Below are 24,526 nucleotides of genomic sequence, written 5' to 3'. Positions count from 1 at the left end.
AAGCTGAATTACTGATACAACAAGCATTTCTTCCCATTGTTGTCAATCTTTTGCATCACTAAATGCTCTTCTTCCTTTTGACAGATTTAAGGCACCTTTGTGAGCAAAACACAAAGAACAGCCTTGTTATGTTAAAAAGAAAAATAGTATCATCAAATAACTGCAAGGTCCTAGAAAAATGTTACAGATTTCAAAACAATGTATGAATGGAGAAGCAGCTTACTGCAGCACAAAAGAAATGCTTTGCTTATATATATATATACATATACATATATATGCTTACATACAAATACAATTTCTCCTATGAGGAAAGGTTGAGAGAGTTGGGGTTGTTCAGCCTGGAGAAGATTCCAGGGAGGCCTTTCAGTTCTTAAAGGAGCCTATAAGAAAGATGGAGAAATACTTTTTTGCACGGCCTGCTGCAATAGGAGGGGTGATGGTTTTAAACCAAAAGAGCAGAGATTCAGGCTGGATGCGAGGAAAAAGTTCTTTACAATGACAGTGGTAAAATACTGGAACAGGTTGCCCAGAGAGGTGGTGGATGCACCATCCCTGGTGCATTTAAGAGACATTTAAGGAAAGGCTGGACGTGGTTCTGGGCAATCTACTTTAGATGCCTCCATTCATTGCAGGGGGATTGGACTAGATGACTTTGAAGGTACCTTGCAATCCAAACTATTCTATCATTTAAAAATACACATAAAAACTACCACAAAACTAATGGCAGCAGATCCAGAGACTACAGCAAAGTTTGAAGCAATTTATTGGGATTCCTGTCTCTTAAAAGTACCTGAATTATTTATCTCTCCTTCCATCCACAGGCAGTGAACATAACAGCAGCTCTTCTAACCTTCTGCCATGAGGTTACACCAAGCAGCCTTCAACCCCTCTAGAATCATTTCTGAAGCAGAGAGAGGAGGAGTGCTTCAAAGAACTCAGAGTGACCAGCAGGTGGAAGGAGGTGATCCTGCCCCTCTACCCTGCTCTCATGAGATCCCACTTGGAGTACTGTGTGCAGTTCTGGTGAACATAAAAGGGACATGGAACTGTTGGAACAAGTCCAGAGGATGCCACGAGGATGATAAGGGGACTGGAGCACCTCCCGTATGGAGACAGGCTGAGAAAGTTGGGGCTGTTCAGCCTGGAGAAGAGAAGGCTGCGTGGAGACCTCATAGCAGCCTTCCAGTATCTGAAGGGGGCCTACAAGGATACTGGAAAGGTACTCTTCACTGGGAACTGTAGCGACAGGACAAGAGGTAATGGGTTTAAACAGGGGGAGGTCAGGTTAGATATAAGGAAGAAGTTCTTTACTGTGAAGGCGGTGAGGCACTGGCACAGGCTGCCCAAAGAAGTTTTGAATGCTCCATCCCTGGCAGTGTTCAAGGCCAGGCTGGACAGAGCCTTGAGTAACATGGCCTAGGGTGAGGTATCCCAGCCCATGGCAGGGGGGTTGGAACTGGATGATCTTACGGTCCTCTCCAACCCTAACCATTCTATGATTCTATGATTCTGTAACTTAAGTATCCCACAGACTTGCTTTGCATTACTCGAACCTTTATACTAGTTAGTTCACAACCAGACTGAAAATGCAATGCCCAGGCTCTCTCTCTGTCCCTGGCAAAAATCTGTCAGAGTGTGAATGTTTCCTAAGAAGTTCCTCTAGCCATGTAAATGCAAAATACTCCAGAACTATGCACCTCCTGGCAGGACACCAATGGAAGTTCACTTCTCAGCATGAGTCAGTATCTTCTGCATCAGCTTAATTGAAGATGGTCTGTATACCTCAACTATCATAATAAATGACACCAGTCACAGGCCTTGTCTAGCTAGAAACTGTAAGTCTTAACACTCAAAAAAGGGAATTATTTTGCTTATTGTTCTAAGCATAGTATTTAAATAATACAGGTTAAAGGTAAGGTTGCCTGCTAGCTCACTAACTCTAAAACTGGACACCTGGGGATCCCAATGTTACTGGTAGAGGAAAGAACATTGTGATGGTATAAATACTGCTACTAAGAACAAGTGGTAATGCCTGGTTTAGTTTCATGCAGAAAATAAAACTGGATCATTCTATCAACATTTGGAAGTTTTGTTTCAGACACAAATTATGAAACAAGCAACCCCAGTTTTTTGCTTCACTGCTTTATGGTCAATACAGAATTATAAGGTGAACCATGGGGGAAATCTGCTTTACTTCTTGATTAAAAATATATCCTCAATGAAAGAAACCAAATAAACAGACACTTTAACATAGTATTTTTATTTTTCTCCTCCTGTTAGGATAATGGCATCTTGTTACTCCACCCTTCATCTCTCCCAACTCCCTCTGGAAAAGCCAGGCAGGAAAATCAGATTTTATTCTCATGCACATGAAGAATACATAATACTGTCACACTAAAGCTGAAATTCAAAGAGCAATAGTTAACAAGAAAAAGGAAGTCTTTCCATAATAATGACAATAATAAAACCCCTGAGATTTCCCCAAACTATCAGCTGTAAAGGATACAACTCCTAGAATTTCTGTTAAAAATACTTCTGAGCTTACAGTTGAAATGACTGGTTTTGAATATAAATTCTATTAAAAATCTAGTGACTAAATAGAGTATCACAGCCTAAGGAAAAGGCAGGAAATGATGGGGTGAGCTGTTGCTATAGTGATTTTCATAAGATAATCTTTAGTGCTTTTCCTTGTCCTCATGCAACCACACCAAAGTCTAATTTAAAACCAACTCTTCTATTAATTGTATTTTTTTCTTGATATCCTGGCATATAAAAACATATTTAGAGAAATTAAGAACCATACAACACACTCTATTTCTTGCTTCAGGGAGATTTTTGAATCTCAGCAATTTTTAAGTGTGTCAGGCTAAAGCTTGCTGTATTAAAGCTCAACAAAGAAGCACTTCTGCTGGAATATTTACTCTGATTAACTGATTAACACAAACACTGTAAAAAGTGGCATATATAAGTAAAGTACTGATTTGATTGTTACCATTTGTTGTGGCTTAAGCCCAGGCCATAAATTAGAACCATGCAGTCTACTTCCCCTCACCCTTTCTTCCCCCCCCTCCTGGAGGGATGGGAAGGAGAATCGAAAGAATGCAACTCCCACCGGTTGAGACAAGAACAGTTTAGTAACTAAGGTATAACACAAATCACTACTGCTACCACCAATAATAATGATAAAGGAAATAACAAGGGAAGAGAATATGATACCACACTGACCGATACCTCACCCCCACCCAGCAGTGAGCTAGCCCTTCCGAGAACTCTCAGTTCTACATCCTGGGCATGATGTGCTGTGGTATGGAATACCTCTTTGGCTAGCCTGGGTCAGGTGTCCTGTCTCTGCTTCCTCCCGGCTTCCCCTCCTCCCTGGCAGAGCATGAGACTCACAAAGTCCTTGGTCAGAGTAAACATTCTGACCAGCAACTGAAAACATCGGTTTTATCAGTATTATGCCCAGGCCGAAAGTCAAAACCACAGCGCTGCACCAGCTACTAAGAAGTAGAAAAAATGACTGCTACTGCTAAACCAGGACACCATTTTACTAGTCCAGCTATGCCCACCATTACTTCAGTTAATCCTCCACCCGTCTGAAAGCTAGTACTCAAGTTAACAACTGCATTCATTTTTCAACATAAAAAAAGAAACATTTGTGAAAGTCCATTTGTAATCCATAATTGCTGAAATCACCTTTGTACCTGGTTCACTTTGCAGAGTGAGAACAATCCCCTGCTGAAGACTGCCAGAAAGTCAGTTTCTAGCAGAAAGCTAGTTCCTACTACCTGCATATTTGGAAGTTTAAAACCTGCTAGGTACCATAGAGTACTTACATCAATAGGCTTTCTTCGACATGGATGTCTAAATTTTTGTGATTTTAGGGAATAAATTGCTTCAAAGCTAGTTAGATGTTTCATTTTTAAAAATAAATGACTACAGATGTTTTACAAAACTTCCATCTTAGCCATCAACTTTTGCAGTGATGCCACAGGGAAGCCTGCTTTCCAGTAACTATCAAATAAGCTGAACAGAGATGTAGCACAAAGGCTACATCTGAGCTGAGAAGACAGTGACTCCAAGTTTTACTGTCATTCGGTGTCAGAGGGAACTGAATTGGGCTTAGGACTAACATTTAAGAGTTCCTCTTCTAGCACTAAACTTAAACTACGACAATACCCCCCTTACACTTTAAAAAGGAACACTTTGTGGCTATGATAAAACTGCTGTCAACAAAAGCCAATAATGTCTTATTATTTTAAGGCTGTAACTAGACATTGCTATTACAGTATTTGCAAACACCAACCTTTAGCAGTACCCAATGTACAGCCTAAATTTAACCTGAGACAAAATTAACATAATTTTGTCAGAGACCTAGTTCACTTAGAGCTAGAGTCTGCACTGTAACAGGGTTGCATTTTCTATTTATTTCACTCAAATTCTTTATGCTTCATAAAATATCTCCCAGAAATACATCACATGCTAGCTTCAAACTACTGTAATATTACACCCACTGACACAACCCTGACACTTTTTGGCTTGATCAAAGTTGAACTTGCACACATTACAAGCCATGGATTCCTCTGTCTTGAGTATCAAAGGCTGTAATAGAGAAGGCACAAGAGCCAAACAGTTTATTCTGCAAATTTGTTGGGTTTCACACCACATGCAACCTAAGCAAAAAGGAGGTGCTAGAAAGAGACTGCTGCGGGAATACAAATACTGAATGGATCCCAGGTGTCAACTTCAGCAAGGGAAGAGCCAAACTTTACAGTTGCTTTCAAACACTTCAAAAACTGGACTGGCACAGTTCAGGTTTGTCCTGGTTTAACCCCAGCCAGTAACTCAGCTCCACGCAGCCATTCTCTCCTCCCTCCTTTTCTTTCCTCTGGGCAGAATTGGGAGGAGAATCAAAAGAATGTAAACCCCACAGGCTGAGATAAGAACAGTCCAATAACTAAAGCTTTGGCACAGGCATTGTAGGCAAGGCAGGAGGGTGGGTTGTCATTTTACTCCCATCTGTCTGCTGTCACTGGATTCAGCCCTGCTCTGCTCTCTCCCTAACGGAACTAAGTAGAAAGCAGGTGATTAGGCTAAAGAACAGAGTATTTTTCCCTTTTGTTAAACATAAACAGTAGTGAAAGAGGAGAGATGAGAATTAAATAAATGACAATTTAAAGAGGATGATCATAAAGTTGACTTTAGAGATTTAAGCCAGCTTTACATCCACCCCAATTCTTGGAAAAAGGTGCAAATCTCATAAAGGTGCAAATCTGCTTGCCAAGACAGTTGCCAAAATCCATGTACTTTCAGCTTGACAAGCTCCACAGTGAAGGGGTAGACTCATCAAAATCCATACTAATTTTTCAGCAAGAGAAAGAAGGAATATTTATTGTGTCTACATTTACAGCTGAGAAAACGAGTTTCTACCAGCTGCTCTCTTGCATACTTCTTTCCAATTTTAACAGCAAACCCAAGAAAGCATTCTTTGTTGGCTGTTTACGTGCTCCCTAAACTAGATCCTGGGTCAAATCCTCACCTGATCCAAAGAGACAACACATAGCTCCCCAGCCACCAGGGACCTCCCCAGTCTAATAAGGACCTGGCACATCATGCATATTCATGGATCATTGACTAAGTCTGGGAAGTAAGGACAACTCCAGCAACTTTAAAGGATGTGCAGCCCAGTATCCCATAAAATCTGTCAGGGTGCTGAACACAGAAACCAACTGCTGATAGCTGCTGCAGTGTAACTCCTGAAATTACCAACTCCACGTTTAACAAAGCCCTTCAGTGTTTTAAACTGATGTAGCAAAGGGGAGACAGGGAGACAGGTGAAAAGCCTGGGGGCATTCTCCTTCAGGGAAAGGGGACACACCAGAATTTTAGGAAATATGTAAGGGGATATAAAAAATAAATAAAATTAAAAAAAAAAAAAACAAGGAGAAAAAAAAGGGGGAGTTAAAAAAAAAGGCAAGGAAGAGATTATTCTGCCAAGGAATCAAAGATTTACCAAGTAAAGAACAAACGCAGAAAAAGAGGTAACAGGGACTGTGCCAGAACAGTCACAGGTAGCTGAGCAGAGTGACAAGAGTGCTTTGTACAGAGAAGCACTGAAGATGCAGCTGGCCTCATTGCAGCAGACAGTATAGGTATGTTACCTGGAGCATGCAGTCATGCAGCTTTAAAAATAGCTCACTAAAGCAGCATTAAAATAAACAAAGAAAAACCCCCTAACCAAAACCTCAAAAAGTAGGTGACCTGAAGAACCATTTTTTTCACTTTGCTACTGGACATCTTACATTCAGAAATTTGCACTTTTATTTTCCATTTCTGGAAAACAGGTAGTAATAACCTCAGAAATGACCCCAGGAAAATGTTAAACTATGACCTTTGCTTATCAGAACCTCTATATAATTACAGCAAAGCATTGTTTTGTGGATCTGTTTGCAATATGAGCTCTTCACCCCTTAGGGAGGGAAACACTTTATCACAGGCATGAATGTATATGTAGAAATAATCAGCCACAGAAGTTGAATAAACATACCTGCTTATTTTCATTTTTGTTCTGTACTCCAAAGTTTCTGGATATTTCTGAAGAACATGGGAGTATTTAGAAAAAATGAACCACTGGAAGGAATCAAGCAATGGAAGATGGCTTTTAAATTTTTTTATTACTGGGGCCAAAAAGAAATCTACAGCCCGATGGATATAATCAAGATCTTCTCAATGTCTTGACAACTGGTTGTTGGCTCAACATTTATAGTCCTACAGAAGCATAAACATCCACTTCTGTAAATAAAAGAAGCCAACTATTTGAAAATTAACATTCCCCATCAATTAAAAGCTAAAGAAAGATGTATGCTGAAGTAAGTCTCTCTCATCCCTGTCACAGTTAATTTTGATTTTGTTGAGAACCATTTTGTCTATAATGGAGTATAACAGAACAAAACAAGATCAGAGCTATACCTGTGGTGCATTACTTCATCCCTTACCATGGTCATCGTTTTTTCCATTTTCAAAGGCTTTCACCTTCCAGAACCTGCACCACATCTACTACCTGTTACTACATACTATGCAGCAACATGCAACACAACCACAGATACTCACAAATACAACATACACTCTACTGGATCCTATTAGTAAGTGGTACATCTTCACTATTATCAAGAAAGCACCAGTCCAGTAACATGGTGTAGGCCTTTTTTACATGCTTTATCAGACTGTATCCATCTTACACATTCTGTGGAACACAGCAAGCTTATAGACAAGAATGATTTGCTAGAAGTTAAGACCATACCTATTTTTCCTTTTACAGAGTAAAATGAGGGGAAGTTCTCACTGAAAAAGCACACGAACATGGTATCTCATGTGTTGGATGAGTAACACAGGAAAAAATATTTTAGTGCCTTTGTCCTTCTGTCCATCCGTCTACATTATAAAATTTACACGACTTGTCATCATTCAACCATACTGACAATCCTAAGAAAGGTGGTGCAGAACAGGATTTCTCATGTAATGGAATGTCAACAGAGATGGCTTGGTTCCAGCTCTGCTTCCATGCACCCTGCAAGAGCTGATAATGTTTCCATGGTAGAGCAGTGTCATAAAACTGCCTGTATAGGTATTATAAGCATTCATAACAGTCTCCTGGAGAAACTCATTCAAACATTGTAAAGGAAAAAAAATGAAGAAAAAAAATCTATATATGGACAGATAGACACAAATCCCCTTCAGGCTAACCTACAGTGTAAATATGGCATGGAATGCTTCAAAACATTTTTTCACATTCTGAACGGACCTCCAATCCTACTTTCTTACAAGCATAACTTTTAGTTACAAATAAAACAATTAAAACATAAAATTCTGAGTGAACTCAGGTAAGTAGATCAGCTTTACAACATGTACATTCAACCCAATATGTATTATCAAGACAGCAGTTGTGGCAGGCTATGCAACTCTAATACCCAACATCAGGACATCAGAGAGCCAAGACTGCTTTATGCACATATTTCACCTCCAGCTCCTAACCTACATTTTCTCAGAATAAAACTGATGAAGTCAAAACCATGTTAGAATCATAGAATCATAGAATAGCTGTGATTGGAAAGCACCTTAGGATGCAACCATGGGCAGGGACACCTCACCCTAGACCAGGTGGCTCAAGGTTCTGTCCCACCTGGCCTTGAACACTGCCAGGGATGGAGTATTTGCCACTTGGGCAGCCTGTTCCAGTGCCTCACCACCTTCACAGTAAAGAACTTCTCTTTCTTATATCTAACCTGACCTTGCCCTGTTTAAACTCATTACCCTTTGTCTTATTCCTACAGTCCCTGATGAAGAGTCCATTTCCAGCATCCTTGCAGGCCCCCTTCAGATACTGGAAGGCTGCTATGAGGTCTCCACGCAGCCTTCTCTTCTCCAGGCTGAACAGCCCCAACTTTCTCAGCTTGTCTTCATGTGAGAGGTGCTCCAGCCCCCTGATCATCCTCGTGGCCCTCCTCTGGACTCCTCCTCCACCTGCTCCATGTCCTTATGTTGAGGACACCAGAAGTGCACACAATACTCCAAGTGGGGTGTCACAATAGCAGATGAGAGGGGCAGGACCACCTCCTTCAACCTGCTGTCACATTCTTTTTGATGCAGCCATGAACAGCCTGATTGACCCCACAGAAAACCATGGCTAACAGCAACAAATCAGCACCATAACTTATCTTACAAATCTCTTTTACTACTAATTACGACAAAATAATCAAAACCACTGTGATATCTTTACAATTCCTAAGAATCTTTCTGCCTGATTTGTAAGCCTTTTGACTTTACTTATTCCTCTGTCTTATGACATTTAAACTGCTCAGCATTTTAAATACATGCTGGTTGCAATAGCTCAAAAACCTTTATTTCCCAAAACATATGATAAATGCTGTCCCATTTTTAGCCTATTTTGTTATTTTATACATGATGCATGAAGATAGATGCAGTTCAAATGGCCTAATATTTTCATTTGAATGGCTACCTACACTTTTGCTTACACCACAACCCAGTGCTACTCAGCAGTGTGACTCAGTTAGCTTTAACTTCAGTAAGTTAAAGCTAACAAAAAAATTAAGAGAATTTCTATTTGAAATAAACTCACAAAAAAACCCCACCAAAACCAAAACCGCAAAGCTAAATTCAAAAATTTGTATTATATACTTCTTTTTTTTTTCCCTTAAGAAACATATACTTTACAGCTAATTTTACTAGTAGGATACGATGCCACAGACTAGAGAAAGTTACTAGCTGAGAAACTAAAACCCCTTCTACAGCTGCAATCACAATATATTGCTTATTCTCCTATATGGTTAGTTCAACTCATTATTGAGTAACTTGTGACTAGAACCAGCAGGGGTGTATACTTGCCTCTTTAAAATAAAAAAGCAAAAAAAAAAAATTAAAAAAAAAAATAAAAATGGCACCTACGAATAACAAAATCCTGCCATCCTGAGAATCTGCTAATTTCAACAAACAAAAACAAGATTTCATGTAGTTTCTAAATTTTAAATGCAAAACATGTTCTGATAGATGCTTTCCATATTGTATCTAATATAAATAATGTTTACATAGTTATTAAAATATCTACATTTGCAGAAAAAGTAATACTTTCATTCAAGTTTCTTTCTCAAGAGAGTTGTCCCCACCAGTGAAATACAGCACCCTGGTAAACACTTCTTCCTTTTTTTTAAGGATAATCAAATACATAAATTAAACCACTAAATACCTGTTAGCCTTGCTAGTATCCACACAAGATTGTCTCCTTGCTCAGTAAAAAATGGTTTCAAATTTAATAGAATAATTCCAAATAATAATTCCAAATAATGCCCAAGAATATCAAAATGGTTTAAAGGGTTACCAGAAAACAACAATAAGGCTTTGTTTAGAAAGATAATAAAATTCTAAACATGAAACATGGTTTAAGCCTTTTATTTGAATTAAGGTTTCTTGCTTGCTGATTTAAGCTGAGATCAAACAATTCAAGTAATTCTAATTCTAAACAGCCTATCTGTAGCAAGACAGCACTGTATAGCGCACGTCAAGATTATTCCTTAACAATGTGATTCATTGCTATTTTTTCTGCTGTATTTATTTAGATATACAAAGGAATAAATACTTTCACCATATAGGAATTACCAAGATTGATAGACACAGTAAGCACAAAGTTACTATATCCCAAAGAAGGAGGAGGGCCAGGAGACCTCCTTGGATGGATAAGGAGCTGCTCAGGAAAATTCAAAGGAAAAAAAAGAGGCTTATAGAAGGTGGAAGCAGGGACAGGCGGCCTGGGAAGAATACAGGGATGTTGTCCAGGAAGCTAGGGACCAGGTTAGCAAAGCTAAGGCCCAGTTAGAATTAAACTTGGCTAGGGATGTGAAAGCTAACAGGAAGGGAATCTATAGGTACATTGCGAATAAAAGACTGGAAGCTATCAGGAAAACTGGCTACCCTGGATTTGGAGAAGGCTGAGGTTCTTAATGACTTCTTTGCCTCAGTTTTCACTGGCAAATGTTCTGACCACACCACCCAAGTCTTGGAAGGCAGACACAGGGACTGGGAGAATGAAGACCTTGGGCCCACTGTAGGAGAGGATCTGGTCTGAGACCATCTTAAGAACTTGAACATGCACAAGTCCATGGGACCTGACGAAATCCATCCGCGGGTCCTGAAGGAGCTGGCAAATGAAGTTGCTAAGCCACTGGCCATCATATTTGAAAAATCATGGCAGTCAGGTGAAGTTCCTGATGACTGGAAAAAGGGAAATATAACCCCCATTTTCAAGAAGGAGAAAATGGAAGACTCAGGGAATTACAGACCAGTCAGTCTCACCTCTGTGCCTGGCAAACTCTTGGAGCAGATTCTCCTGGAAGGCATGCTAAGGCACATGAAAAACAACAAGATGCTTGGTGACAGCCAGCATGGCTTCACTAAGGGGAAATCCTGCCTGACCAATTTGGTGGCCTTCTATGATGGGGCTATGGAACTGATGGATGGACTAGAGCAGTTGACATCATCTACCTGGAATTGTGCAAAGCCTTTGACACTGTCCCACACGACATCCTTGTCTCTAAATTGGAGAGACATCAATTTGATAGATGGACCACTCGGTGGATAAAGAACTGGCTGGATGGCCACACACAAAGAGTTGTGGTCAATGGCTCAACATCCAGCTGGAGAGCAGTAATAAGTGGTGTCCTTCAGGGATCGGTGTTGGGACCAGTCTTGTTCAACATCTTTGTTGGTGACATGGACAGTGGGATTGAGTGCACCCTCAACAAGTTTTCCGATGACACCAAGCTGTGTGGTTCGGTTGATAAGCTGGAGGGAAGGAATGCCATCCAGAGGGACCTCGACACGCTTGTGAGGTGGGCTGATGCCAACCTGATGAAGTTTAACCATGCCAAGTGCAAGGTCCTACAGCTGGGTTGGAGCAATCCCAGGCACAGCCACAGGTTGGGCAGAGAAGAGATTCAGAGCAGCCCTGTGGAGAAGGACTTGGGTGTGTTGGTCAATGAGAAAATGAACATGAGCCGGCTGCAGTGTGCGCTCGCAGCCCAGAAAGCCAACTGTACCCTGGGCTGCATCAAAAGGAGCATGACCACTGGCTGAAGGAGGTGATCCTGCCCCTCTACTCTGCTCTCGTGTGCCCTCACTTGGAGTATTGTGTGCAGTTCTGGTGTCCTCAACATAAAAAGGACATGGAACTGCTGGAACAAGTCCAGAGGAGGCCACAAGGATGATCAGGGGACTGGAGCACCTCCCTTATGAAGACAGGCTGAGAAAGTTGGGGCTGTTCAGCCTGTATCTGAAGGGGGCCTATAAAGATGCTGGAGAAGGACTCTTCATGAGGGACTGCAGTGAAAGGACAAGGGGTAACGGGTTCAAACTTAAACAGGGGAAGTTTAAATTGGATATAAGGAAGAAATTCTTTACTGTGAGGGTGGTGAGGCACTGGAATGGGTTGCCCAAGGAAGTTGTAAATGGTCCATCCCTGGCAGTGTTCAAGTCCAGATTGGACAGAGCCTTGGGTGACATGGTTTAGTGTGAGGTGTCCCTGCCCATGGCAGGGGGGTTGGAACTAGATGACCTTAAGGTCCTTTCCAACCCTAACTATTCTATGATTTTATGATCATGGCAGCTCTGGGCATGGTTGTAAACCTAAGTCAGGTTTTTATCCTACTAGTTGCCATCTTCAACTCGAAACTGCAACTTACTACCACGAAAGATACAACATCACATCTAAGAGTATCTTCTAGGAGTTTGCAATTGTCCCATCTTGTGATTATAATCAAATACTGATCCCAGGTAATAAATCCTAAAATCTGCAGAAATAACTAGATTTCAAAAAAAGCAATTATTAGTCAAGGAAAGGCAATGAGAAAATCTAGGTAGATTGTGCAAGAATTTACAGAGCACATGGATGCACAAACATTTACATTTCACAGCGTGCACACTTTTTTCTATACAGTGGGTCATGTGTTTAATGCAATTAAAAATCCTCCTGAGGAATCTCAACATAAAACTTCCCCAGTTGCTTTCAAGCACATTGAAAATCTTTGTTGGTATAAGATTTACATAAAGAATCAGCAGTTACCTCACCACAAAACCCTGCTCCTTTATGCTAATGTTTCTATCATACAAAAAACACCCTGACATGAGAAATAGTGACATCTCAGTGAGTGAGAGAGGACAAAGTAAGGCGAACTGCAGGTCTTTGATCTGGCTCAAAGAGCTCTGCATTATGATTAGAATTTCTGCTGGTATCCTAGGAGATGAAAGGGTTTTTTTAAGTCTGACAGTTAACAGAGGGAGGGAGGTATTCAGAAGAGAACAAAAAGAGGAGCACTGAAAGCAGATGATGTCATGCCTCAAAATGGCCTTTATCATCTTACTGACATGTTCCACAATGTAGCGAAGTAGTTTCTACACAGCTATTTTTGAGAGCTCAAGATTCTTTGTGGAGACAGTATGGCAGGAGATCACTGATTTAAGAGGATGGAAAGTTAAAACAGGTCTAAATATAATACATATATTGTATTTCAGGACCCTAAATGCATTATGGTAATGCTCCAGAGTACTACTTTTGGAAACTATGTTCTGCCTGAAATACTACAAGGAAAGTCACCAGTCTACAAAGCTTGTCATTTCAAGTTCTAGCACCCCCATCTTCAGCAAAACCCCACACCATGAGCATGTAAATGCCATTTACTTCCCTCTGATTCTTCCCACAGGCACAGTTTGCGCTTTTTTATCAGGAAGATCTTCCAAAATTGATGGGGCCTTGGAACCGATTACCCTTCACCTCAGATTGCCAGAGGCAGCCAACACTGGGGAGAGACATCAAAATCTTTCTCCTATATATCCCAGGACTCTGGGAGCATTCTGCTTATTTATGTTCAGGCAAATGCACATACAGCAAACTTACCAGGCCGCTTATATGGCATTTGCTCACAACGGATTTCTGTACCTTAAAAGAGGTTAAAAAGTTTTTGGCTGATACTGCCTTTCTCTTTTTTAGAGGCTTACTCTTCTTACATATAGTACAAAAATTGTGCTCTGAACTGTTTCTCAAACTGTTCCTCATTAAGCCAGAAAAAGTGATCTCCTGTCAAAGCTTCTTTGTTTCTTAACTCTCCCTCTCTACCACCTCCTTTGTATCACATGGAGTGGTCACTTTTGCACAACTTTTTCTGTGTCAAACATCCTCCCAGCTGCAAAGAGATATCTTATAAACATGTCCTTCATTTGAACTCCAGCCTAAGTGCAAAATGTAAAGAACAACAAAAAAGGGGCTTTTCAGATACCAATCACATCTCCAATTTCCTGAAGCTAGCACACATTTTCATTTGAAAGGGAAGCTGATGTTATAATTGGGATTTTACATTTTCACATGAATTACAGACCTCTTTACACTGTTTCAGTACCTGCATATAAATGCATTTTGAGAATAGTTTCATGGATCTTGTTGGAATGAAATCTCCTGGAAAACTTACCCTAACATCACTAAAAGACTAAGCAATTTGCAACACCAAAACAAAGCAGCATTACAGGGACACACACAAGAACAATGTCAATGAAAGTATGTCTGACAAGCCATGTGACACATCAGTACTTCTCTATTCTCTCCACATAGACTACTAAAATCTGTATCAATTACAAATGATCATGTTTGATGCACACGTAACTGTGTTCTCACCAGTCACAGGAGAATTATTTCTTAGAGAACGAGTAAATAACTGTAATTATTTTTGAACTGCAAACCTCTCTTTTAGAATGTGATTTAAGGATAAAGCCCCTGTGTTTTAAACTGAGGTACAGGTGAAGACTGGAAAGGATATTTACATGATATATACCAGAGATTCTCATTCTATTCTCTCCCTCTTACTATGGAATGTTTTGTATATTCTAATTTTTTGTCACTCTCTCTGAACCTCTTGTTTTCAAGAACATCTGTAGAACAAAACTGAGGGCTTGCCTTAAACTGCTTTACTTTATCCTGTTTTCATCTCACCTGTTGCAGGAAGAAAAACTGATCTCTGAGCATAGATTCTAACAACACTAACGAAATAGTGATAAAAACTCTACTAACCTTCTCTCTGTGAGAGATTGTTCTTCCTCCTTTTATTTTTTTAATTACAGGATATTGCTAGTATTAGCAAACTGGATTTCTCTGAGGTTCAGATACTGCCCCAGTAATACCAGAGAATCACAGAGATCTGACATGTAACACAGTCATGCCTTTACAACTACACATATACTTAAAACAGCCATCCAGTAAACTTCATTAAAGTAACAATCATTATTATTTAGAAATAACAACCTGACAATACTTGTAAAGATGCTCTCTCATGCACTTTGACAGGATGAGTTACTTTCTCCATCAGAAAACCTAGCTCTCAAAATGGGTGTGCAACCAGCCGTAAGAGAACTAACTTATTTTAGTTATCAGCAAGAATTACTGCCCTCTTAAGAAAGACACTGAGATGCACTGACCTGAAGCAAGCACTCAACCTGACATTAGCAGAAAAGGTACCCAATACACTTCAATCAACTCAAAAAGAGTTGCAGAAAACCCTAACAAACCATGCAGAAGGTGAACAATACAAGCCTGTCTGGGAAACATGAAGTACTAAGGGAATAAAAAACAGGAATATGCTTCATTTAGCCTTGCTGACTTGATCATTACCACAGCACGCCCATTCTCATTTCTGTTCATTCTAAGGAAAAAAGCTTCCATGAGGCCTACACCTGAACACGCAAACATGCATCTGGCCAATTTAGTTAAATAATGACTTAAGAGGACAAAAGAAAAAGTATTAGAAGAAAAACTGTTAACAAACATAATTCTTTTACTATTTCAGAATCTCTACTGTAAATCATAGCTGGAGGTATTTTAGCTGTTTAGTGGCTCAGACCAACATGCTTGACAGCAGTCTATGACAGAGGACCTGAAGGAGGGTAGCCATAACAAAGAAGTTACCAAGACGGCCCTTAGCTGTGAGTAGTAAGACAAGTAGATGCACATATTTTGCAAAAGAGAAATTAAAGCCAGTAAACTGGTAAGGGCCAGAGTCTTAAAAGGGCAAGATTTCAAGGTATTTACTTGTATGTCTCAAAGTTCATGCTGGGGGGAAAAGATGCTTACTTGTAAAGGTAGTATTCAGCTTGATCCACTTCCTCTCGTGAAGAAATGTTGTCAACAAACTGATTAAAAAATAAGAAATAAAAGATTCAGAGGGAGCACTCACAAAGAATATTAGAAATGCCACTTCAATAAACAAAATACATGCATAACGGATTTAGGTGTCTGGCAGTACCGGAGATCTTCAAGTCTTTGCTTGATCCTAGTTTCTTCTAAACTGCTCTAAGTCACATCTTTTTAAACTGAGATGACACCATTCCTCACCTCGAAGAAAAGTTATACCCCTTGAAAACATGGAGACCATCTAAGCATAATGCCCATATAGCTTAGTACCTTGTATTTTTGTTGCTTCTCTCTGAATTTTTTGCTCTTTAGTGGCATCCTTTAATTTGAGAACATTCAGCTCATTTTTTTTTCAATTTTGAGCGAGTCTCAACATGTCTTACTTCTCTCACTAAAAAGTAATCTTTTCCCTAAAGTTTGCCTGCTATGCCTATTCATACTATGAACTCTGAAGACAGGGGCAACAGCATTTTGTATTTCACCACACATATAAATAACAGTAAGATAATACATCACCCCCCATGCTGTAAAGCACAATGTTATTCTCATTTCAAACCTTGTCTACTCCAGACAAACTTTCAAAATTCCCAGTGCTATCAACTATTTAAATAAAAGCAAAGTTTTCAACCAGACTTCGTCTTATGGTAACACTGAATGCTGAGTGAACACTGAAGTCTTTCAAATACAATACCTTTAACTCAGAATATATAAACAACATGTTCTAAAGGTCAGTACTTCTCTTTATGCTAAGCATAAGCTAAAAATAATAGTTTCAGCTCACTGGTACTTGCTTCCAGTTTCTTCATGCTCCTTGCATGCTGTATATATAGGTCTCATCTTTTGGTGCGGCAATAGTATGTTTGCATGATTTACACTTTAGAAAATAAGAATCTGATGTAAGCTCCAGGTATTGGAAAATTTGATAACCTGCAAATGCTACATGTTCAGGGCAGTGGTCAACCCAAAGCAGGAACATGAAGCAAAGCAATAAAACTGGCTAAGTAATAAAAGGCAGAGGAACAACCATTACCTACATGGATGCTGTTTCAGAAGCAATGATCAAGAATGCATCCATATAAATGCTTGAGCTTTTAACTGCACAAAGTATTCTGTGACTTCTCAGTTAGTGGTGCCAATGATCCTAAGTAGTGGTAGCACTGAGGTACAAAGGTGCTGACACAGCTTTTCTGGATAATTTTGAAGATTGAAATTTTAGTCAACTTTTTGTATAACACAAGTGACATATTTATTCTCCTTCAGAACAAACACTCATACAGAGAACTCAGAAGCACATCTCACATTTCTGCCTTCACTTCTCTTCCCTAGATTAACCCATCCAGAGGATGGAGCTGGTTATTAATTCCAATAAAAATAATGCCTTTGCTTCTCCCATACCAGCATTCCTGCCTCAGTCTCCTGAGGCAAGGAAAGAAAACCATAGAGGCAAAATGTATCACCTCTGCCTTACTCCGAAAGGAGCCAGAAAGTGGAGGAAGATGCAGGCAGACAGGCAGTGTGCTAATCCACTGCAGTCCGTTAGCAGCCTGGGTTCTTACTAAGTGCCAGGGAGGCCGTTAAAGCTCTCACTAAGGCAGAAACCACAGAAAGGGAGGGAATGTACATTAATGAAACACATAGCCCTGAAACAGCAAGACCTGATTTTACTAAATAAAAAAAACCTATCTCTATCTTGAAGACCCTATAGTCCAGGTACTAACCAATGAGTACAAAGTAACAATAAAACAGCGGTTACACAGCAATTTGACAGTGTAACAAGACATTTACCATCCCAGAACTCCCAGAAGAGGTGGGTATCATCTCCCCTCAGCTCACTTGACTTCATAAGAATTCCACTCTTATTTCCATTACTTTATGATTGGGATTCATTTCCTTACCCGGGCTATTGTCAAAGAGCTGACAGGTAGCTTTCTTTCATAGGTTCTGTCCATTAAGTGGGCTAAGTCGGCTGCAGAAAACAGAAAAAGAGTATGTTTAATCAACTGGCATTATAGGAAAATCTGGCAGAACCGTCATGTAGATGTAGAAAAGAACCTCTGTCCATGAAATCAAATTATGGTTCCTTGTTAACATCTCATTTTGAGGTTGTATGAAAACAATACTTTCAATTGTGCCCTAGCAGCCCAAAAAGCCAACCGTATCCTGGGCTGCATCAAAAGGAGCGTGACCAGCAGGTTGAAGGAGGTGATCCTGCCCCTCTACCCTGCTCTTGAGACCTCACTTGGAGTATTGTGTGCAGTTCTGGTGTCCTCAGCATAAAAGGGACATGGAACTGTTGGAACAAGTCCAGAGGAGGCCACAAGGATGATCAGGGGACTGGAGCACGTCCCGTATGAAGAGAGGCTGAGAAAGTTGGGGCTTTTCAGCCTGGAGAAGAGAAGGCTGCGTGGAGATCTCATAGCAGCCTTCCAGTATCTGAAGGGGTCCTATAACGATGCCGGAGCAGGACTCTTCATGAGGGACTGCAGTGATAGGACAAGGGGTAACAGGTTCAAACTTAAACAGGGGAAGTTTAGATTGGTTATAACGAAGAAGTTCTTTACTGTGAGGGTGGTGAGGCACTGGAATGGGTTGCCCTAGGAAGCTGTGAATGCTCCATCCCCGGTGGTGTTCAAGGTCGGGCTGGACAGAGCCTTGGGTGACATGGTTTAGTGTGAGGTGTTTCTGTCCATGGCAGGGGGGGTTGGAAATTGATGATCTTAAGGTCCTTTCCAACCCCAACTATTCTATGATTCTATGGTCTGTAATTACAATTAAATACTTTAATAGAAAATAATACATGGAAAGATTCTCAACATAGTAATTTTAACTTATTAAAAAGAAGGCTGAGAAAGCAAACTACCCTATAATGTGTTGAATTAAGTTAGTATAACTAATATAATTCACAAAAAATTCCAGAGCAGATGTCCTTAAAATTCACACTTGCTTTCAAGCTTAGCATTTGCTGGACAGTGTTTCTGGCACGCGTTTGTCCTGTATTTTACAGTAAAACAATGAAACACAGAAACAAACAGTACCATACTGAGAAGCCCTATAGTCACACATTAATCCAAAGAAATCCTGTTAATCAAACTGGGCACTGTTCAGGTACTTTATTAACTTCAGAGCATTCTGCTCCCACAGTCATGTAACAATATTGATTGGACCATATAAGAATGTTAAGCTTCTGACTGCTGAACAGGTAGCCAACCATTGCATTTAATGAATTTAATTAGAAGTTATGTTAACTTGAAGTTTTAGTTTTGTAATGTTCCTGTAAAATAATGATAACTCAGGAAGAGTAAGCTGCTTATTGTATGATTAATGTCAGCTTCTTGATTCTTCAATGAGATACAAACTGATGATATCCTATCTACAGTATTTTGAGACTTCAACCACTCTATTCTTCTGCATCTTCCAGAACCAGGAATCCAATATTTTCTCTCTGCATCATCAGCATCTTGCTTCATCCTTTGCACCCCAAGACTGCAACTGTTACTAAACCAGCCTCTCCTCTGACACATCTCAGTTCCGTTACTCATCCTTCCATCCAGGGATTAGTCCCATTGGTCATCCTTCAAGAGTTTATGGGTTGGCTCACTTTACGATTTGTTTTCCAAAAAGCTCATCTGACCTCCACACCTGTCAATGAAACATGAGGTAAGCACAACTTACAGCACCACATCAGAACAAATAAAGCCTTCCACCCTGGTAAAGTTGTAAGCGGTTGGAATCAGCACTGCACCAGTAACATGCTATGTCTCAAAGAGATGCGGCCCATATCTGCTCTGTCCACAAACACAGTGATATCACTGTTCATCATGTTACAAAACACACCTGTACTGCCAGTGAATACTGCGGGGTATACAGTTCTAACAGTACAAATGGCATTCCGTGCTATTCTGACCTTGTAGGTATTCCCTCAAATTATAAAACATGCAGAGATTTTTGCTCCAGTAAAATGGCAGAGCCTTGATTTAGAATAAAAGTTGGTTCTTAGTCTGTACAATGCTGCTGTCTGCTACATAGCAGTATTTTGTGTTTATTTAACACCCTCCTTCCTGAGGCACCTTAAGGTGTTCTTCAAAACACAGAAAGAGCATTTATCTCTGGCTACGGGAATGCAAGTATTTCATGACCATGGAAGCAAATGGAAATCTGGGGCAAAATTACTGAGCAAGTACTAGCTCCTAAGAAATACAGCACAGGATGCTGAACTGATGTGGGCCACCAAGGCCATGCTATACAACTAAAACAGAGGATCAACTTTTTTAATGGTAAAGAAATTTCTGTGGGAATACCCTTACAAGAAGTGTCTGTATTTGACTCCATATTATCCATCTGTCCAGCACTCACAAATGTAATGATGGAGCACGCAAGTAAAGACTATGGGGGCATTCACAGTAGTGCTAGAAGTTAGACCGACAGGATGCTGTGGTCAAGTCATCTTGTCAGGAACTAAGAACTGGCTAAATCCTTGCCTAAACATACTAAGCCTGCTGTCCTCCAACATTCTTCCTCTGCATTTCAAGATAGCTGGGAAAAAATTATTCATTCTGAAATCTGCTATGTTTCATGACATAGCAATGTGGACCTGTGACAGACACAGACACAGGCTGGGAGTTTATTTATCTATTCCAGAACTAATATTGTTATGCATTTTCCTTAGAAAACTAGAAGGCAGTACCTAAGACCACTTTGTGACATACTCAGTGCCTGAGCTTAGCACTTCTTTTGTTCACCTGCTCATGAAGATGAAGAGCCCATTTCAGGAAACACTAAGTATTTATGCAGAATATAAACCAAATGAATAGAATGCTATGAGTGCAAAATCCCAGGACTGTTAGTCATTTATATACAGGCCTCCCCTGGGAGAGTTCACATACAGAATTTTAATGACTGACCTTTTATGCTGTCTACAAAGCTAGATCTCTCCATCAGAACTTTACTATGGAAAGCAACATGAAGCACTTATCTATCAGCTCCAGTATAAGACTCACAATAACATGAAAGCTGATTAAACCTTAAATAGAAGACAAATAAAGCTAGTGGGAAAGTTTGTTTCCAGAAAAATGGCTGTAGTTTCCAGATTTGAATAATTTCAGTTTTCTTCGAAAAGCACCTAAAATATTTTTTTTCTTATATTCATGATTTGAAATAATTCAGCCACCTTTTGTAAACCATGTTTGTTTCATAAGTTGCCATTCAATAATCAAGATAAAAGCTGCTTCTTGGTTAAAAACATCCCAACAGAAGTACTACAATGCAAGGATGTGAATGTTCAAGTCTCCTGCCACTGTAGGTAGTAAAACTGGAGAACTAACTGTCCTGGTTTAGCAGTAGCAGTCATTTTTTCTACTGCTGCAGTGCTGTGTTTTGACTTTCGACCTGGGAATAATACTGATAAAGCCGATGTTTTCAGTTGTGGGTCAGAATGTTTACCCTGACCAAGGACTTTGTGAGTCTCATGCTCTGCCAGGGAGGAGGAGAAGCTGGGAGGAAGCAGGGACAGGACACCTGACCCAAACTAGCCAAAGAGGTATTCCATACCATAGCACGTCATGCCCAGGATGTAGAACGGAGAGTTCTCGGAAGGGCTAGATGACTGCGGGGTGGGGGCGAGATACCGGTTGGTGAGCGGTTGTATTCTCTTCCTTGTTATTTCCTTTATCATTATTACTATTAGTGGTAGCAGTAGTGATTTGTGTTATACCTTAGTTATTAAACTGTTCTTATCTCAACCTGTGGGAGCTGCATTCTTTTGATTCTCCTCCCTGTCCTTCCAGAAGCGGAGGGAAGAAAGGTGGGGGGGGAAGTGGACTGCGTGGTTCTGATTTACGGCCTGGGCTTAAACCATGACACTAACGTTGGCCTATGAACCAAACAAATGTTTTAATGGCCAAAATAAAATTCTACATACATTCTACTATATATATGTTGCAAGCGCTTTTCTTTGATAGTCATTACCAAAGAGGACACTCGTAGATATAACCTCTCATACACATTACCTAAAAATACAGTTCTACAAGATGAATTTTTTAAAAACTTTAATTTCTACATATTGCAAAAGCTCATGGATTTAAAGAAATTAACAAAACAAACATAAGCCTGAGATGAGGTCACTTAACTTCTGGATATGACTTCACAGTTTTCTCTATAGCACTGGTATCGTAGATTTCATGTTCACTTTTTTTTTTTTTTTTTTCCCTCATAGAAACTCAGCATCTTGCTGCCTTCAACAGGGTTATTCAGGACAATGTTTGGGAAAATACTGACCATGACCTTCCAAGTTAGTGGTTACGACATCTAATACCAGTTTGGTGACCCAGGAGATCCACCCTGTTTCATTTTGATCTGCAGTGTTTACCTACCCACAACATGTAGCAACATTAACAAGTGGCACATTTGGCCACCACATAAGGTCACTACCCTTTTATTCTTAGAAGTGGTCCACCCCAGCCAGGGTTTAAATCCAGTGATGAGACAGCAACAGGAAAGTGGATACAACTAAGATGCAAAATTTACTTGTTCTGGGAATGATGAGCAGAGCTAATATCTTAACTCACAGGCTAACATTTCATTTTCTGTATAATGAAAAACCTGATTTATTTTCAATACCCAATTAAAATACAAAGGCAGGCTAAGGCAAATACTTTTGTCTTATAAATTTAGATACTCCATATTTCTCAGTATTGCCACATCCCTAGCATGTTCTGGAAACAACTACAGTTTTGTACCAAAAAAGGCTTTGAATGGAAATTATTCAAGTTTCTAAAGGCAGCACTGCCACCTGGTGTTGCAGATAAACCATTCTGGGCACTATGAGGTTTTCTAATAAAAAAAAGCCACTTACTGTCTTATTCGGATTCCGCCATCCCCATGTATTCTGATAACTGATATTCTTCTCATCAAGATGGTTACTGTCACTTAACTACTTCCAGAAAGGTTTCTGAATTCTGGCAGTTTGCAAATTCCAAATGAACACGTTTTCAGTTCCTACCTTTTTGAACAAACATGCTTCTGTACACAAAATACAGCCTTGTTTTTTCCCCATGCTTTTTTCAGTACTGAAGTTTAGCAAAACTTAGTAATACTTGGAATGCTAAACTGAGACTATGGAGAACAGAATAAAGCATATCTTACATGGACACAGTAAATGAGTTTAAGTCTGGGATGGCACCACATCGCTGCAGCAGAGAAATGGAACCCACTTTAAATAAAAAATATTTGTTTTCCTTTAAATGTATTCTTACAACATAGTTTTGCAGAATAGCAGTTCTGAAACAGTGTTTGAAATACACAAATAAAAGAGCATCTCCTCCACACAAGGAATTCACTGTAGCTACAACACACTAGATTATATGTGCAACCACACAACTGACAGCTACAGAGCAGACGTCTGCAGGGCTGTCTTCCATTTGAAAATGCTAATACAGCTGACACTGTGTTAACTTGTTTTCTCTTTTCTGTGAGCACAAAATGAAAATGCAAAGTAGTACTTTGAAAAGCACGGAACAGACATCTGCTTTGGATCAAGATCATCAGCAGAGCAGCATGAAGACTTGCCAAGCAGTCATGAAGGGTCTTGCCAGTCCCAGGGAAAGCCAAACATAGACTGTACCAGCACTTGCACAACAACATTTTCCTCTACAGTGGATTTCTGTTGCCAAATAAGAATCCTTTTTCATCTGGAGGTGACTGATTCAAGTGCATCTCAGGCCACTAGACTGTGCCTCCAGCCCCAAAATACTGCATGATCAGTCCTATTGACGGTAAAGGGTTAAAAGGTATTAACAGTCGCTGCAGGATCCAAGCTACAGTCATGAGCACCCACTAGCTGTTTCTGGCCCATGTACAGTAAAACATGTTGACAATACCAACCTAGCTGGTTATAGGCAAATAACAGAAACTAATTAGTGCATAAAAACTACTGATCATCTATTGATCATTTACTGATCAATGATAACTGACCATTTTGTCTGTCTTCCTGCCTGACAAAACCCCTTGAATTTCACCTGCTGCTTCTTCTTTCAGCCTAATAATCTGTGTTACAATTAACAAGCACAGTTCAGGGGCTAAGGAGTAAAAAATGGAAGACAAAGGTAACGCATGAAGGAGTCTCCAAAACACCTGCGGTATAAAATGTGTACATATCTTTAGCACGGAAAAAAGTTTTGTATGATGCTTTCCACTTAACACAGTCACCAAAAAGATAGTGGAATCACATTTCAAATGTAAACTAGCGAAAGAATCTAGCCATGAAATTCACACAAGAGATCTCACTACCATCTGAGATACAGTTTAATGTACAGATTCTTGGAAATAAAGGCATAGTTTCATTTTTCCCCAAAAGAAAAATCTAAAATATCCACAAGAAATACAACTTGCCTCTTGCAAAACTATGAGGAAAATGGTTAAAAAATGTTTTCAAACATTAAATCCCTGTAATAATCACAGAATGGGTCTTCTTTTTCACTGCATTACAATCAAAACAATCATAGAATCATATCGGATAATCATAGAATGGTTTGGATTGGAAGGGCCATTAAAGATCATCTAGTCCCAATCCTTTGCCATATGGAGGAACACCTTCCACTAGACCAGGTTACTCCAAGCCCTGTCAAACCTGGCCTTCAACGCAGCCACAGATGGAGAAGTCACAACTTCTCTGGGCAACCTGTGACAATGCCTCACCACCCTCACAATAAAGAACTTCTTAACATTTAACGTAAATCTTGCCACTTTCAGTTTAAAGCCATTCCCCCTTGTCCTGCCACTACATGCATTTGT

The 24,526-nt window shown here is 39.9% G+C and overlaps 1 protein-coding gene across 1 annotated transcript in view; it reads right to left on the bottom strand.

The window, feature by feature from the left end:
- Positions 1-24,526, bottom strand: part of MRPS27 (mitochondrial ribosomal protein S27) — a 51,148-nt gene that overhangs the window by 23,148 nt on the left and 3,474 nt on the right. The window contains exons 3-4 of the mRNA XM_080637951.1: positions 17,635-17,705; positions 15,680-15,738 (exon numbers count right to left, since the gene is read on the bottom strand). Coding sequence (XP_080494077.1) covers positions 15,680-15,738; positions 17,635-17,705 — 130 coding nt within the window. The remainder of the gene's footprint in view (positions 1-15,679; positions 15,739-17,634; positions 17,706-24,526) is intronic.

The sequence above is a fragment of the Psittacula echo genome (genome assembly GCF_963264785.1).
Source record: "Psittacula echo genome assembly, chromosome: Z".
Classification (NCBI taxonomy): Eukaryota; Metazoa; Chordata; class Aves; order Psittaciformes; family Psittacidae; genus Psittacula; species Psittacula echo.
This window is presented reverse-complemented; position numbering and strand designations above follow the sequence as displayed.